General features: G+C 48.5%; 1 protein-coding gene and 1 pseudogene across 4 annotated transcripts in view; one reads left to right on the top strand and one right to left on the bottom strand.

Moving 5' to 3' along the window:
* The window catches only part of CHST3 (carbohydrate sulfotransferase 3), a 59,196-nt gene extending 49,775 nt beyond the window's left edge, over positions 1-9,421 (top strand). For 2 of the 4 annotated variants that reach the window (XM_060201615.1, XM_007539428.3), the window contains exons 2-3: positions 1,902-2,128; positions 3,480-9,421. In XM_060201615.1, coding sequence (XP_060057598.1) covers positions 1,989-2,128; positions 3,480-4,764 — 1,425 coding nt within the window. In that variant the 5' untranslated portion in view covers positions 1,902-1,988 and the 3' untranslated portion in view covers positions 4,765-9,421. The remainder of the gene's footprint in view (positions 1-1,901; positions 2,129-3,479) is intronic. The other 2 variants (XR_009552527.1, XM_060201662.1) reach the window with 2 other exon arrangements.
* Positions 9,422-14,591: 5,170 nt separating this feature from the next.
* On the bottom strand, positions 14,592-15,690 carry LOC103128545 (prefoldin subunit 6-like; annotated as a pseudogene).
* Positions 15,691-16,932: the final 1,242 nt, after the last annotated feature.

Raw genomic sequence — 16,932 nt, forward strand, 5'->3', positions numbered from 1 at the left:
GCTAGACTTTGGGAGGAGTTATTCCACTGGAATGCCGGGCTCATGGTATGGGGTAGGCACTTGTGTGACTCTGCTCATTAGGGTGAGAACAGACTTTTAAAAATCTGTGATTCAGACTCCAATGAGCCATGCTGTGTTTGGTATGGCTTTTAAAAATAGACAACTTCCACTCTGGGTCATTTATTCCTTTATCCATTCTGTCACTCAGCAACTGTGCATGAGTTCCTCCTGTGTGTCTGGCCCAATGCTAAGTAAGGGATGAGAGACCCAAACAACTGCCCACTTTCCATGAAGGGATGATCTCTAAATAAGTTACTTCAAGTGAATTCACTTTATGCCCAAGTCTTAGGGATGAAAGGGGTCTTTGTGTGGCTAGGGAGCCATCTATCCCCACCCTATCCTGGAGGAGGCCACCCCCAGAAACAGACCTGAAAGCTAAGGCCATATTAAGAATTTTGTTAGCATTCATGTGTTATAGTGGGTTCACTCCTTGAGCTAATTTTAAAAAATTGCACATCTTCATGCTAAATTTTCTAACAGTGTGCAATGTCATACAGCACACATGATTCACTGCCCTCCTTTCTCCGACCTACCCGCCCCAGTCATGATTCATTCGTACCCAGCATCTATAGTTTTCTCCTACTTTGTTATATATATGTGTGTGTGTGATCATACTATGTCAGAGGTTATCAATCTGCAATAACTTGCAACTCCACCACCAAATTTACTCAGAGGATGGCTGCTAACCATTTAGTAATCATTTGATTGTTACTTTAGAGTAGAGGAGATGTTACTGCCCTCTAATGGGTAATGGTGCTAAATATCCTATAATACAGAGGACAGACCCACAATAGGGAATACTGTCTGATTCAGAATGTCCATGGTGATAAGGTTAAGAAACTCTATGCTTGGAAACTTCCGGAGGTGGGACTACAGAACAGCAGCAGCTGTATTTCTCTCCTCTTCCCTCTCGGGTCAACTAGGAATATTAAAGGAGATCATCTGGGCCTTCATCAAGGCAGGACTAGAATGATTTCAGGAACCTACCAAATCACCAGAGTGAGGGATTAAGCTAAGAAGCCTACTTATAGTTTAAAAGCCCTCAGGCTCCCATAACCTACAGGGAAGAAAAAGAACAAAAGAGGCTTTAACAGTCAGTGTGCTCCAACTCAGGGATTAAAATAATATTGAAACAACTGTCAATTTCCACAGCTGTGAACCCTTTAAGTACCTTACTTAGACACAAGTTAATCCAGGCAAGAGTGATCAGTAATTTGAAAAGTTCTGAGAGAGGGACCTCATAACATACTATATAGAATGGTTAAACCAACAAGAAGAAGCCCTATGCTTTATAAGACTCTCTCTCCCTCTCCCTCCCTATTCATCTCCCTCCCACTCCCTCCCTCTTCCTCTCCCTCCCTCTCCCTCTCCCCCTCTCTCTCCTCCCTCTCCCCCTCTCTCTCCTTCTCCCTCTCCCCTTCCTTCCCCCTCTCCCTCTCCTCCTCCCTCCCCCTCTCCCTCTCCCTTTCTCTCTCTCTCCCTCTCTCACACACACACACCAGCATTTATAGATCCACAATATTCTTTGTTTTTGCATAAAGACTCATTGTATAGATGCTCCAGCATTTAAGTGTTACAGTCTTTTGCTATTTATTGTAAAGATCAATGCTGCAAGGAATAAATACTCTTTTATATTTTTTTTAGTCATGTGTTAGGTCAGAGAATACATTGATGGAGGTGAGATGGATGAATCTGAGAGTTCATTAACATGTTAAACAGCCTGACTTCAAATCTCTTTGGGGTACAGTCCATTGGGAGAGTGGCCCTGGAGTTCTCATGGGACAGGTCTTCTTGGTTCCTCATTGGCAGAGAAAGTTGTTTGACTGCCCGTCTCTCCACAGGATGAGGTGTCTGCTACCTGAAGACATCAAGCCAGGCCCCAAGTGAAGCCCCTGAGCTGAGTGCCCACACTGCCCTCCCACCTTCCCATGGAGAAAGGACTCAATTTGCCCCAGGACTGCTGGGATTTTGTGCACAGCCTGAGGATGAGGAGCAAATATGCTCTTTTCTTGGCTTTTGTGCTGGTTGTTTTTGTCTTCATTGAAAAGGAAAATAAGTTCATCTCAAGGTGAGGGATGCAGGCACAAGGCCTCCTTATCAGGGCAGAACAGGCAGTGGAATAGTTCTTAGGCTCTCTGCCCTGCTGGCTTGGCACATATCCTCATACCTGTGCACTGGTGAGACTTGAACTCATACCTGGGGTGGGATTCCTATCCTGGAATTGTTAAGCAGTGAAAGCTTAGATCCTTTATTTTGCTTTTCTATGTCTTAAGCTCTGCTGTGAAATGTGGAAATGATGTTGAAATGATTTAAGTAGAGAATGTGAAAACATTCAGCCTGGGGCCTGGCATGTACTTGGTATCCCATACTTGCTGGCCTAGGATGATGCTGTGCATTCCCTCTAGAAATCTGAAGTTGAAGATGAGGGTGAGCCCAGGGTACAGGTTCCTGGTGGACAGACCTGCCATGTACAGCTGCCCAGATTGTGTACTACTAAACTATACAGATGTGCACTTACACAGGTGACACAGTGACACTAGGAAAACTTATCTTTAAATTGGCAACATATTGCTATGTTCAGTTGCCCTGCTGTTGGGGTAGAGCAATACAGATATATATTTTCTCCTCTTCCTCCTTCTCCTCCTCCTCCTTCTTCTCCTCCTCCTTCTCCTCCCTCTCCTTCTTCTCCTCCTCCTCCTTCTCCTCCTCTTCTTCTTCCTCCTCCCCCTCCCTCTCCTCCTCTTCCTTCCTCTCCTTCCCGTTCCCCTTTCCACTCCTCCTCCTCCTTTTTGTCACCAGTGTTATTGCTGGGGGCTTAGTGCCTACAGGACAAATCCACTGTTCCTGGTGGCCATTTTACCTTTTTTCTTTTTTTCTTTCATTTGATAGAGGAGAGAGAAATTGAGGGGGGAGACAAAGAGAGGCACCTAAAGCACAGCTTCACCACATGTGAAGCTTTCCCTCTACAGGTGGAGACCAAGGGCTTGAGCCTGGGACTTTGTGCATGGCAACATGTGGACTCAACCCCACTGTGGCACTGCCCAGCTCCCAAAAAGGGTTTTCAGACTTGTTCCAAGCACACCCCTTGCAAAGAAGCATCAGCCTAAATGGATAAGCTAGAAGTTGGGGTGTGTAGGGTTCCCCAGTGGGATTAAACCTCATTTGCCTACAGGAGTAACCTGCTCACCCTTTGTGGGCGTTCCTTTCCTCCTCTGCCTTACTTACCCCTCTGCATCCTCTATCAGGGCTTGCTGTTACTGTGTCCCAAATAAACTACTTACACTCCAGTCCTTGCTACCACATCTGCTTCTGGGGAAACAAAGACAGGCAGTAGGTGATCAACGGGGAGGTTGCTTAGGGCTGCACAGGACAGAGTCCCCATTCAGTCTCTGACCCAAGTTTCCTCTTGGTCTTCACAGGGTCTCGGGCAAGCTGAGGCAGATCCCCCAGCCTCTGGTTGATGCCAACAGCACTGACCAAGCGCTGGTCTTGGCAGAGAACGCGTCCCTCTTGTCCCTGAGTGAGCTCAATCCCGCCTTCACCCAGTTGCAGAACCGTCTGCGAAACTTCAGTCTGCAGCTGGGCCTGGAGCCAGCAGAGGAGAGCAGGGGGGAGGAGGAGCGAGAGGAAACTGCACCGGGACTCTCCCAGCCTGGGCCCCGCCGCCACGTGCTCCTTATGGCCACCACTCGCACGGGCTCCTCATTTGTGGGCGAGTTCTTCAACCAGCAGGGCAACATCTTCTACCTCTTTGAGCCCTTGTGGCACATCGAGCGCACCGTGTCCTTCGAGCCTGGAGGTGCAGGAGCAGCGGGCTCGGCCCTGGTCTATCGCGACGTGCTCAAGCAGCTGTTCCTGTGCGACCTGTACGTTCTGGAGCATTTCATTAGCCCCCTGCCCGAGGACCACCTGACCCAGTTCATGTTCCGCCGGGGCTCCAGCCGCTCCCTCTGCGAGGACCCGGTCTGCACGCCCTTCGTCAAGAAGGTTTTTGAGAAGTACCACTGCAAGAACCGCCGCTGCGGGCCGCTCAATGTGACGCTGGCGGCTGAGGCCTGTCTCCGCAAGGAGCACATGGCCCTCAAGGCCGTCCGCATCCGCCAGCTGGAGTTCCTGCAGCCTCTGGCCGAGGACCCCCGGCTGGACCTACGCATCATCCAGCTGGTGCGGGACCCCCGGGCCGTGCTGGCCTCCCGCATGGTGGCCTTCGCCGGCAAGTACGAGACCTGGAAGAAGTGGCTGGTGGAGGGGCAGGACCGGCTGAGAGAGGAGGAGGTGCAGCGCCTTCGGGGCAACTGCGAGAGCATCCGCCTGTCTGCAGAGCTGGGCCTGAGCCAGCCCCCCTGGCTGCGGGGCCGCTACATGCTCGTGCGCTACGAGGACGTGGCCCGCAGGCCCCTGCAGAAGGCCCGGGAGATGTACCGCTTCGCGGGCATCCCCCTCACCCCTCAGGTGGAGGACTGGATCCAGAAGAACACCCAGGCGGCCCAGGACAGCAGCGGCATTTATTCCACGCAGAAGAACTCCTCCGAGCAGTTTGAGAAGTGGCGCTTCAGCATGCCCTTCAAGCTGGCACAGGTGGTGCAGGCCGCCTGTGGCCCTGCCATGCGCCTCTTCGGCTACAAGTTGGCACACGATGCCACCTCCCTCATCAACCGCTCTGTCAGCCTGCTGGAGGAGGGAGGCACCTTCTGGGTCACATAGGGGGCCTGGGGCCACATGCACCCCTCCTAATGAAAGGCCCACCCTGCCTTTCTTGCTACCAGGCTAGCCGTGAGACAGCAGCTCAGAGGCAGGCAGGGAGCTGTGCAGGGCGCAGGCAGCTCCTCTGCTGTAGAAGTAGGCCCCCCAGCCAGCTAGCTTCCCCCTCCTCTGCTGTGGGATTGGGGGTTTTTGCTGAGAACAGGACTACTGCCTGCTACCTTGAGGGCCAAACTAGCCCAGATCCAAGGTGTTGCCACTTCCTGGGTAGGCCCAGGTGCATCAGGGCCTATGGACAACTCTCTCTCTCTCTCTCTCTCTCTCTTTCCCTCTCACATAACACTAGAAACATACCGGAGCTCAGATGTTTTTCAACCAAAAAGTTCTGGAACACCGATCAGTCACTTCCTCTTACTCAGTACTGGCCTTTCCATCTCTGGGTTCCCCACAATCCATTCTGGACTCTGCGTTGTCCTTGGGGAGGGAGGGGTTGGAACAGCCCAGAGGGTCAGAGGAAGGCAGTGGAGATTTACCAGATGATCATGGCTACTTGTCAACCAAAAGTAATTCACTATCTTAATAAATAGGATGATGTTTCCCTTTACTGATAAACACACCCTGTATTGAGCTATAACACATATTTAGACAGAGAAAGACTTACACAGGGAGACAGAAAAGCACTATAAAAAACAAACACTCATACACAAATGAGCTCTCCGTTGTTTTATGCTCACAAGGTTTATCTGCATCACCTCAAGAGGAGCCTTTAGTAACATTTCTAGAATTATTTGGAGCTGGGGGAGAAAACATCATCCTGAACCATGACTCCATCTGTTCCAAACTGGACTTGGGGCTGAAACGTGGGTTACAGGACTGCTGAGTCCTTCACCCCAGCCCATGCTGGATTCTCATGGCTACCTCCTGGCCCATCGTGTCCTCCCTGCTGGCAGGCAGGATATTATGAAATGGCATGACTGATCCTCACATGACATGATCCCAAAGGCCCCAGTTTGATTGGCTTCCCAAGACCATGTCTATATCTGAAGGCTGCCTCGGGTCTGACTGGAGAAGCAGCTGTGGACGCCGGAGACAAAAGGCAGCTCGTAGGTCCTGTCATTTCCAACCAGGCCTCACCCGGGGTAAGACCCGGGACAAAGGATTGAGAGCTGTTGGGGAAGAAGTCCCATCAAAATACCCCCTTCCCTTGGGAGGATGGGGAACAGAGGTCAACCTCATGATTTGTTACCATGGTTACATGGTTCGTGTCTGCAATTCCTCCTTTAGGGCTCTGGGAAGTGTATTGCTTAACTAGGATGAGATAGGTTTTTATGTGTTTGTGTTTTTAAGTTATTTATATTTTCATGTGTTGTTTTATGGCTGTGTGTTTTTGTTTTGTTTCTGCAGGAGTGCCTTGTAGAAGCAGTCTGCTTGAGGGGTTGATAGGGGGAGCTGGGAGGACCAATGGGGGAAAGAACTCTGGCTCCTGCTAAAAATGGGAGAGAAAAAAGAGCCTTCTAGGAGGATCAGAACCTAGGTGGCCATGTGACAGCCCACAGTATGGCAGGGACTTTTCTGTTTGAGCCCATGTGGAAAAATATCTAAAAACAAACAAACATCAGCTTTCTTTGCAGAGTATACAGAAGTGGCGAAAGTAGCAACCCTCACCTCCTCTCCAAGAAAAGAACAGGCTTGAGTATCTTTTCTAGGTCTTAACACATTTTGGGGACTGGAAGAGTCAAGGGTCAAGAGTCAATAGAAACCTGTCCCCTACTTTCATTCCAAACTCAGTGGCAGAGCTCAGTACTGCTTTAGAACCTGCAAGGAATTGTGGGAGTTCACTAAAGACTGTTTCTAATGTCCTGGACAACCTCTCTGTCAGATCCATCCCCTTGGCAAACCCAGAGGGCTAAGTTTTTGGGTTGAGTATTATGAGCACCAGCTGATGCCATCAGAGGGAAGGGAAGAGTGTCCTATCAGACGTCACTATAAAGGTGAGAATGGTGGTCATCTTGTAGGCCCACATTTGAGCTGCTCTGTCACCATCATCAGGGTGAACTATAGCCATTCAAGAAGGATTCCACACTAGGTTTCCCAATTCAAGAATACATTGTTCAGGGAGCTCTAATTTGGGGTTCAAGGGACCTCTGAAATCTTGATTTCCACCTCTTGATCCCGAGACAGAGTGAGGTCAGAATGCTCCGGCAGGCTCACAAGTGCTTCCTGTCCTGTTCCCCCTAGGAACTGGCAGGGGGTGGGCACCTCTGTTGAGGACCCCTCCTGAGGTCTTCCTAGTGTGGATTTCTTCCTTTCTCCCCTATGCCTCTGGGACTGAGGCCTCAACCCCTCAATTCTAAGAACAATTACGAGAATGGACCTTTGGGACTTCTCAGGACCTTGACAGTTTGTATGCTGCAAGTTGACTTTATTTATTTTGTGAAAAGAAGAAACAAAAAAAAAAGATGCCTTACCATTTGCAAGGATTTAAATGCTGTACCCAAGTCAAGAAAGACGTAATAATGGTAGAAACCATTCATTCATTCACTCCATACACACAAGGACCCTAGAAGACAATTCAGAGTTCTAGAGGGGACTAAATCAAGAGCTCAGAAGTCATAGCAATTCCAGGGTTTTGTTTAAGAAGATTTCTTGGTTTTCTCTTAAAGATTTGAAGATGTAACAGGCCCTTTGTGCTGTGTTACCTTTGCACAGGTATCTGAAAGAGGGCACAGTTCACATGAGTGTTCATGTGAGGATTCAGTGACACTCTGGGACTCAGGGCTTGGGGAAGGGCAGGGCAGGTCAGGGCAGGGCCCTCCACATTGGCACCCACCTGCCTAGATACGGAGCAATTAAGGGCTGTCACCTCCACCCACTGCCAGCTTCCCTGGAACAGAGGGCCCTTTCAGCAAGGAGTACTTGCTCATTTTCTTTTCCTTGACGAAGACCTCTTTAGTCTGGCCTCTGTAAACAGTTCAGGATATTCCAGACTCTGGTGAGACAGGGCAGTATCCAATACCCACAGGTTGTCGCCGCTGCTGCCCATTCCTGGACCTTCCTCTGGACTTTTTTTGTAAACCTTGGATACAGGCAACTGGGGTGGGGTGTCTGTTGGTGGGAGCAAGATTCGAGAGTCAACACAGAGGGAAATAAAAGCAGCAGGTGAGCTGCTCTGTAGCACGCCCCCTGCTGGTGGTCGGTGGGTTTTTACTAATGTTGAGAATATGGTCCCTCTATGTGATGAATACAGTTAAACTTAGATAGTTAAATAGACAGAAGAAAAATGCTTAATGAAGAACTTACTCTCTGCCTGCCAGCTCTCTCAGCCCGAGAGCCAATGGTTTTATCAAGACAGCTGCTGACGAAACTTCTAAAGAGCAAAGGTACCTACACAACCTGTTACGATGGTATCTTTCTCCTTTCTGCCATGTGTCTGGTAATGGGACATGTGCCAGCAGGAGGCGGGGAATCCTTGGCTCAGAAAATAGAAACTTGACTTGGGTAGCAGACAGGAGATGTATACATAGAAGGTCTGGCCAAGACACTGAGGTCCCCCCCACACACACACACACGCACACGTCCCTCCATACACATACACGGACACGCACACACACACAGACACCCTCCTGGCTGCTGCTCTCTCACACTAAGGACTGTTCAAATTGTCTGTGGGACCTGCTTCTTGATGGGCCCTGGAATATGAAAGACAAGAGCAGAAGATTGCATGGCTGTATCTTCAGGCAGCTCCTTCTCATTTCTATCCCCAAAGACTAAAAATGAAGACAGATCTGAGATGATTCCAAAAGCAGGGAGAGAAAGGAGTAGAGTTTGGAGAACTGATGCCTGCTGAAATCAAGTGGGTGTTGTCATTCTGTATAAACTTTAAGAAAGAGCAGCTTCTAAAATCAAGGAGTCCCCAGTCATTGGGTTTACTTGTCAAGATTCCCAAGATGTGGTCCAAGTAGATGAGAGAGGAAAAGGCCCAGGTTTTCTGAAAGCAGTCAAACTGCCTCTCAACTGCTCACAGCGTCAGGAATGAATAGCAGAAACTGCTTTTTAATCTCAAGAGGACAAAGCACAGTTGTAACTTCAGATGTCTTAACAGCTGCAAGACCCTCTGGTCTTGTATCCAGTGCCATTTTCATGGACCTAGCTCTCGCTGCAGACCAGGTACTTTAATTGGGAAGCAAGATGACCCATGATGCATCCTGCGACCTCTAACATTGAGCTGGAGCTGCTCACCCTCATCTTCATTTTATCTGAGTTTGCCTGGCTCCCTTCCCCCCTATTGGGTCCTCCAAATTCTTTGTCTTGCCAAGACCTTGACTCTGTTGTGTTTTATGACCAGATTATACAAGACATTCCCTCCGTGACCTTATGTGGCCATGAACACGTATAGATGTGTCCACACGTGTGTATCTGCAGCTTGTAGCCCACTGTGCTCAGCTGAGTTGCTCCCAACCCCTTGCTGTCAGTGTCCCTGCTGTCCTTGACATAACCATCCTCTGCCTTCTGGAAACTCGGGGGCTGCCCTTCAGGGAATGGGCAGCCACCACTGGTCAGGGTCTGCTTTGCCAAACAGAATGTGAACCCACTGCCTGGTGGCTTACTTGACTTATTTAATTAAAACTGAAAATAAGCAATAAACAAATTTTGAAGTGTGTTTCTACCTTTCTTTTGCATTCACTTCAGCAGCAATTGGGTCATGAACACAGAAAATATCAATTAAGACATTACACAGACATTTTATCTAAATAAAGCTGGATAAGGAATAGAGAAAGTTATGGGAAAGGCGGGGGTGGGTGGGGGGTGCACCCAGTTAAGCACACATAGTACTAGATGCAGGGACCCACACAAGGCTCCAGGTTTAAGCCCCCGTCCGCCACCTGCAGGGGGCACGCTTCAGGTGAAGCAGGTCTGCAGGTGTTTAATCTTTCTCCCTTTCTGTCTCTTCCTCTCTCAATTTCTCTCTGTCCTAATATAATATTTCAAAAAATTAAGAGGAAGAAAGGGAAGGTGTGACTTCAAGCATGCAGCAGGGCAGAAACTGCTGCCTAGTCTGTATCACCAGGATGGCAGAGCTGGGACTAACTAAAGCCGCTGGCATATCATGTCCACGTCACGCATTCCAGTCTGAGGGGCAGCAGCGCTTGTCACAGAATGCAGCTTTAGACCCTCCTGCTTTGGCAGGGATGGGGAAGGTGCCTGTTGGTGCAGCTGCTGTGTCATTCACCAGATGCCTATCAGAGAGCAGGAATTGTAGTCAGAGGGGGAAATGAGTGACTACAGGTGTTCAAGCATTCCTTTTGTCCTATATATAGTTCTTGGAGGTGGGGCTAGATAGCATAATGGTTATGCAAAGAGATTCTCATGCCTGAAGCTCTGAAATCCCAGGTTCAATCCTCCGCATCACCATAAGCCAGAACTGATAAATGCTCCGGTAAAAAAAAAAAGAGAGAGAGAGAATAGATACATAGCTCTTCAGTGATTGAGGGAATAGTACAGTGAAAAATAAGCTTGTGTCAGTAAGTAACAGGCATAATTCAGGATTCTTTAGTATCGAGTAATAGTCGTCTCCAACACAAACCATTTCCCTCCAGGTCCTTAAAATAGAGGTGTCCCCACCTCCACCCTAACCCCCTCCCCTCCTGCAGCCAGGTACCATTGCTGCCGCCACTCTTCCGGAATCTGGATATATTTAGTTTAATTCTGGGCTGTGTTTCCTACCACAAATGGCCCCCTGCAGAAGCTAATTGCCCTAATCGTAGGGTAGAGGAAGCTGGAAACCTGGCCACCCACTCTTCAGCTACCAGCCCAGACCTGAAGCCCTTCTTCCTCCCCACTCCAGACCCACTGTGTCTGAGTCTCTCTGCACTACACCCCAAGTTGCATGGCCCTGAGAAGGAGCCAAATACCGTACACAGTTTCAGAGAATAAGTCAGCAGAACCCATAGAGGCAGCTTGATCACCAGCAGGGCCTGGGGACTGGAGCCACTTTGCTTGTGGAGCCTTGCTAGTTCCTGCACCGGCCTGTCCCTCAGGCCTGCAGTAGTGTGTCCCCAAGTGTTTGGTGGAACTGTGGTCACCTAACCGCTCTTAGGAAGTTTGCATATTAAAGACTGAGAAGTCCTGCTTCCACTTTGACCTGGCTGAGCAGGCTCCACAGAGCCATTTACCTAAATAAGGTTCTTTTATTATGAAAACTTTTTTTCCTTTAAACAAAAATCTTAAGACCTGGTAGTCTGTGGGACAATGTGTCCCAACCAGAAACTTGCAAATATTGATATAAGACTGTGGGACTAAGGGACTGAGTGGTGGTTCACACATTATCACATGTGAGGCCTGGGGTCAAGCTCCGGGTCCCCACCTGCAGTGGGGGAATTTCATGAGCTGTGAAGCCATGATACAGGTGTCTCTCCTCTTTATCCCCTCCCTCCTTCTCTCTGTCTCACCTTCCATCAAAAAGAAAAGAAAAAAAAATTGGTCACTGGAAACAGTGGAGTTATGCAGGCACTTAACTCCAGCAATGACTGTGGTGGGAAAACAAAGCTATTTAAATAAACAACTGTAGAACTAAGAGCTGTGATAAACAGATTGAGGAGAAAGCATCCAGTGGGGAGATTTCAGTGCACCGCCCCACCTTTACTCCAGTATCCCTGAGCTGCGGGTCAGCAGAAGGGGAGGCCTATGGAAACTGTAACAGCCTCAGGGTCACCGTGGGTCAGAGTTCACGACCCCAAGGCAATTATGTTGCTGTCATAAGACCTGGTCACCTGAAACCCTTAGCTTCCTGAAATGAACACACATATGTGGGGACTTTGTGGCATTATGCAGAAGATGTGGTGACCCTCACAGAGAGAGGGAAGCCAGGTCAGGCATAAACACCTCAGGACACTATTGATCTGAGAAACCAGGAATTAGGGGGCTTTTCTTAAAGGAACAATTTCTGAAGCATCTGGACAAAGGTTACCAACAATAAATAGGTTCCCTGGAGAGATAATCCTCTAGTAGCTAGTAAACCCCTTGCTAAATACTACTGTGGGATTTATTGGAAGAACAAGCTAGTAGTAAAGGCTCAGCAGGAGAGGCTTGCCCAGGGAAATCCAAATGAGAGAAGGTGAGGTATAAGGGAGGGAAAGTGTCAAGGAGGGGATCTGATGAAATGCAGGGGAAGAAGACAGCCAAGCTGCTACCAGAATACCCATGGGGTTCAGTCACGCGTTCCAAGAACTCTGAGAATGAGCAGGCTCAGGCCTGGACAGGCGCGCGCACACAAGGTTGTGGGACACACCCAAGTGTCAGATTGTGTTTAACAATCAGTATTACAGGCCCACACTTAAGAATTAAGGGATTTTATATGAAAAACAGATTTCTGCTTCCTCTTGAAAATTGGTTGTCTGACTTAGAAAAGAAGCTGATGTTGAAACAGGTCTGTGAGCAAATGATTTATTTGGGTGTCACTGACAGATTGGCAGGGGAAAGGGGAAGGAGAACGTTGTCAAAAAGGGCACCGCTCTGCCAGCTGCCTCGAGCTATTGGAGCAGAATGCCTCTTGGAAACAGTATGTAGTGGGACCAGGTGGTGACACCCCTGGCTGAGTGCACATGTTATAGAGTACAAGGATCTGGCTTCGAGCCCCCAGTTCCCACCTGCAGGTGTAAAGCTTTACAAGTGGTGAAGCAGTGTTGTAGGTCTCTATCACCCCCTTCCCTCTCAATCCTGATTGTTTCTATCCAATAAATTAATAAATATAATAATAAAAAAATTTATTAAAAAAATAGTATGTAGCTTCAACCTTGATATGATCCCAGGGATCTGGTGAAGGAGCCTGCAGTATCCTTACACCTCCTCCTGACAGTTTCAGTCTGAGCACTACTCTGGGGGGGACACTGCCCTGCTGGCAGAATGGTATTTCAATATATATATTTGCCTCCAGGGTTATCTCTGGGGTTCAGTGCCTGCACTTCTTCTTCTAGCGTTTGCCCTTCTTCTGTAGCCAGTCAACAGCGTCAGGTTGAGCCTGATGTAAAGTTTCGAGACCTCCTTTGAATCTGGAGAGGTGGCAGTCGTTGACTATGTGGGTCATAGTCTGTCTGTAGCAGCAGGGGCAGTTCGGGTCATCTCTGGCTCCCCAGCGATGGAACATAGCGGCGCACCGGCCACGGCCTGTTCGATAGCGATTGAGGAGGGCCCAGTCACAACGTGCTAGGTCAAAGCCGGGTTGACGCTTGCAGGGGTCTGTGATGACGTGTTTGTTCTTTACCTCAGCTGACTGCCAACTCTGTTTCCAAGAGTCTGGAACAGAGAAGTTCAGTGTAGGCGTAGGGGACCAGATTGGGTGACAGGGTTGGACAGGGTGGGCGAAGATATCCGCGTATATGGGCAGGTCCGGTGGAGCGTAGACGTGGGAAATGAACTTAGATGATGCCGCATCCTGACCAATATCTGGCGGGGCGATGTTGCTAAGAACTGGCAGCCATGGAACTGGGGTGGAATGGATGGTTCCAGAAATTATCCTCATGGAGGAATATAATTTGGAATCGACCAAGTGGACATGGGGGCTACGGAACCATCCTGGGGCACAGTATTCTGCAGTGGAATAGCATAATGCCAGAGATGATGATCGTAGTGTGGAAGCGCTCGCGACCCATGAGAAGCTGGCCAGTCTTGCAATAAATCCACTGTTCCTGGTGGCCATTTTTATTGTTATTATTGTTGTTATTGCTGTTGTTGTTCTTTTTTGTTGTTGGATAGGACAGAGAGAAACAGAGAGGAGAGGAGGGGAAGACGGGGGGAGAGAAAGAGAGACACCTGCAGACTTGCTTCAATGCTTGTGAAGTGACCCCCCTGCAGGTGGGAAGCTGGAGGCTCGAACTGGGATTCTTGCACAGTCCTTGGGCTTTGCACCATGTGCACTTAACCTGCTGTGCTACCGCCCGACTCCTGCATTTCATTTTTTTTTTTTTAAAGCTGTCAGACCTAGAAATGAAGATATAGGCAGTTGGAAGTCTCCAGAAGTTTAACCAGAGAAATGGAAAGGAGCCAGCACTTTCTCCCTGGGGTAACAGGTTAGAAGGGGCTCTCATCCCTCTGAAATTGGTGGGCTGCAGCTAGGAGAAGGAGTGCTTTTTCTAGTACTGAGGCAGGACTTCTCACGGCACTCGTGCTCGTGACTGACTTCTCATGAACCCCTGTGTGTCCAGAGTTCCGAAAGGCACTGAGGGCTATAGCTCTCAGCTCATAGCATAGTATTCCAGCCTCCATTGGCTCTTGAGTTCTCAACCCTGGCTTAACGTCTTAGTGATGCAACCTGGGAAGTGGCACGGTAGATAAAGCATTGGACTCTCAAGCACACGTTTTAAGTTTGATCTAAGGCATCATGCATGCCAGAGTGATGCTCTGGTTCTCTCTCCTCTCTCTCAATCAATCAAGTTAGTTAATCTTAAAAATAAAAAAGTTCTAGGGAGTCGGGCGGTGGCGCAGTGGGTTAAGCGCACGTGGCGCAAAGCGCAGGGACCGGCGTAAGGATCCCGGTTCGAGCCCCCGGCTCCCCACCTGCAGGGGCGTCGCTTCACGGGCGGTGAAGCAGGTCTGCAGGTGTCTATCTTTCTCTCCCCTCTCTCTCTGTCTTCCCCTCCTCTCTCCATTTCTCTCTGTCCTATCCAACAACAAAGCAACGTCAACAATAGCAATAATAACCGCAACGAGGCTGCAACAACTAGGGCAACAAAAAGGGGGAAAAATGGCCTCCAGGAGCGGTGGATTCATGGTGCAGGCACCAAGCCCAGCAATAACCCTGGAGGAAAAAAAAAGAAAGCAGCTTTTAAAAAAAAAAAAAAGTTCTGGTGGCATTGTGAGATGTGCTCCCAACAATGGCCACTTGTGACCTATTGTTTGCATTTTGTTTACTTGCCAGATAAATAGTCAGCACTGGTTTATGGTAGTGCTAGAGACTGAACCTAGGAGCTCAGAGCCTCAGGCATGAATGTTGTTTTGCATAACCATTGTGTTACCTCCCCAGCCCTCACTTTCTTAAAGTTTAAACCCATCCTTAATATTCGTGTATTTATCTTTATAAAGAATAGGAAAGCTATCAAGGGAGGGGATTGGATATGGAGTTCTGGTGGTGGGAATTGTGTGTAAATGTGCCCCTCTTATCCTATGGTCTTGTCAATATTTCCATTTTATAAAGTTTTTAAAAAATATATTCATGTTGCCATCCACTTTACACACAAGTTACCCAAGGTTCAGAGTTTTGCCCACCTGGGGGCAGATGGAGCAGACATGCAACCTGTCCATACTAGAGCTACTCTCTGTGGAAAGCTTTCTCTTCTCCTTCCTCTTTTTTTTTTTCTTTTTTAACCAGAGCACTGCTCAGCTCTGGTTTATGATGGTGCAGGGGATTGAACCTGAGACTTTGGAGTCTCAGGCATGAGAGTCTCTTTGCATAACCATTATGCTATCTAACCCCCCTTCCTCTTCTTTTTTGTTTGTTTCCACACTTTATTAGCTATAGTGTAGACTCTATAGCTGCCCCACCCCCTCTCCTCAGGCCTTCCCAGGAGCCCTTGCCTTTGCAGCCTGGGCCTGCTGGAACCCCTGCTGCAGTTGAGCTAGGGTCTCCCTCTGCTGTTCTGATTGGTGCTCCAGGTCCCAGCATTGAGAGTCACATGGCTTAATTTCTGCTGAGATGTAGTTCAGCCTCTTCCCTACTGTGGCTCGAGCTTCCTCCAGCTCCTGTTTGACTAACTCTGGACCCAGAAGTTTGAAGCCCACATTAGACCCATCCAGCAGGGGCCAGTTTCTCCTTCATATTATTTTCTGTTGTGCTTCAAGCTTCTACTGCCTTGACATGGACTTACTCAAGTCATTCTGTAGTTGTTGGTATTTCTCCACTTCTCCTTGTAGCTTTTTCTGGATTAGTTCAGCCATAACCAGGAGGAATGCCTGAGGTAATCTGGAGAGGCACACAGTGTCTCACACTCTGAGACCAGACGCTGGCACTCTCCCTACAGCATTCCTCTCCAGAAAGCTATGTGTGGACTTCCTTCTTTAATTTGTGTTTATTTATTTACTTATTTTGGATAGAGACAATGAAGTTTGGGGGGGAGATTGTGTGTGTGTGTTTGTGAGAGAGGTGTGTGTGTGTGTGTGTGTGAGAGAGAGAGAGAGAGAGAGAGAGAGAGAGAGAGAAACAGAGAGACCGAGAGCTGTAATACTGTTTCATTGTTCATGAAGCTTCCCCACTGCAGGTGGGGACTGGGTGATTGAATCTGGTTCCTTGCACACTGTAATGTGTGCGCTCAATGAGTGCACCACCACTCGGCCCCTCAACATTTTTTTTAAATCTATTTATGAGAAAAAAAGAAAAGAAAAGAGAGCCTGAGCATCACTCTGGTACATGCAATGCCAGGGGTCAAACTCAGGACCTCATGCTTGAGGTCCAGCACTTTATCTACTAAGCCAGTCACCTTCTTTCTGATGCCAATAGCATTGCTCACTTTGGTACCCAGGGTGCTTGAGCATGCTCTTGTAATAATTAGTGTAACAATCCCCTGTGCCCAAATTCAAATGACACCCCATTTTCTCTCACCTGAGAAAGCTCATCAGTGATGGAAGGCTGCATGTGGAAGGGCCTGGAGCATGAGGAGGACCTGGAACTTTGGGGACCAAGAAAGAGGTTTCTTTGGCTGAGGCAGTGATGAGACAAGAGGCTGGGAGGAAAGTTAGTTTTCGGGGTGTCTCTCTCCTTCTCCGGCAGGGTGTCCTCCAGGGGAAAGGTAACGGGCTGGTTCTTTCTCGCTCACGACAGGGGTGACACGAAGTGAAAGACACCAGGGGACTCTTAGCGTGAATCTAGAAACTGAGTCCTTAGAGTCCCAGAATCCTAGAGTCCATTTATTAGCAAAGTGGACATGAGTTAAATAGAAAAGCAATGGAGGTAATTATTGTTGCAATATGACAGAAATTACAGGTTTCTTAACAGTCAGCATGCCCCTAAGGTAGGGGGTTGATATGACAGGAATTGATGAGATACAAGACAGTTATTTTCCATAACACAAGCAACTTAATTATCCAAAGGTATTTGAAAGAAGCATAGGGGTTAAACCCGTAGGGTGAGACAGAGAGAAGATGAATATCAAAAGGCCATATAGTTTGGAATTTCTCTTGTCT

The sequence above is a fragment of the Erinaceus europaeus genome, chromosome 1 (assembly GCF_950295315.1).
Source record: "Erinaceus europaeus chromosome 1, mEriEur2.1, whole genome shotgun sequence".
Classification (NCBI taxonomy): Eukaryota; Metazoa; Chordata; class Mammalia; order Eulipotyphla; family Erinaceidae; genus Erinaceus; species Erinaceus europaeus.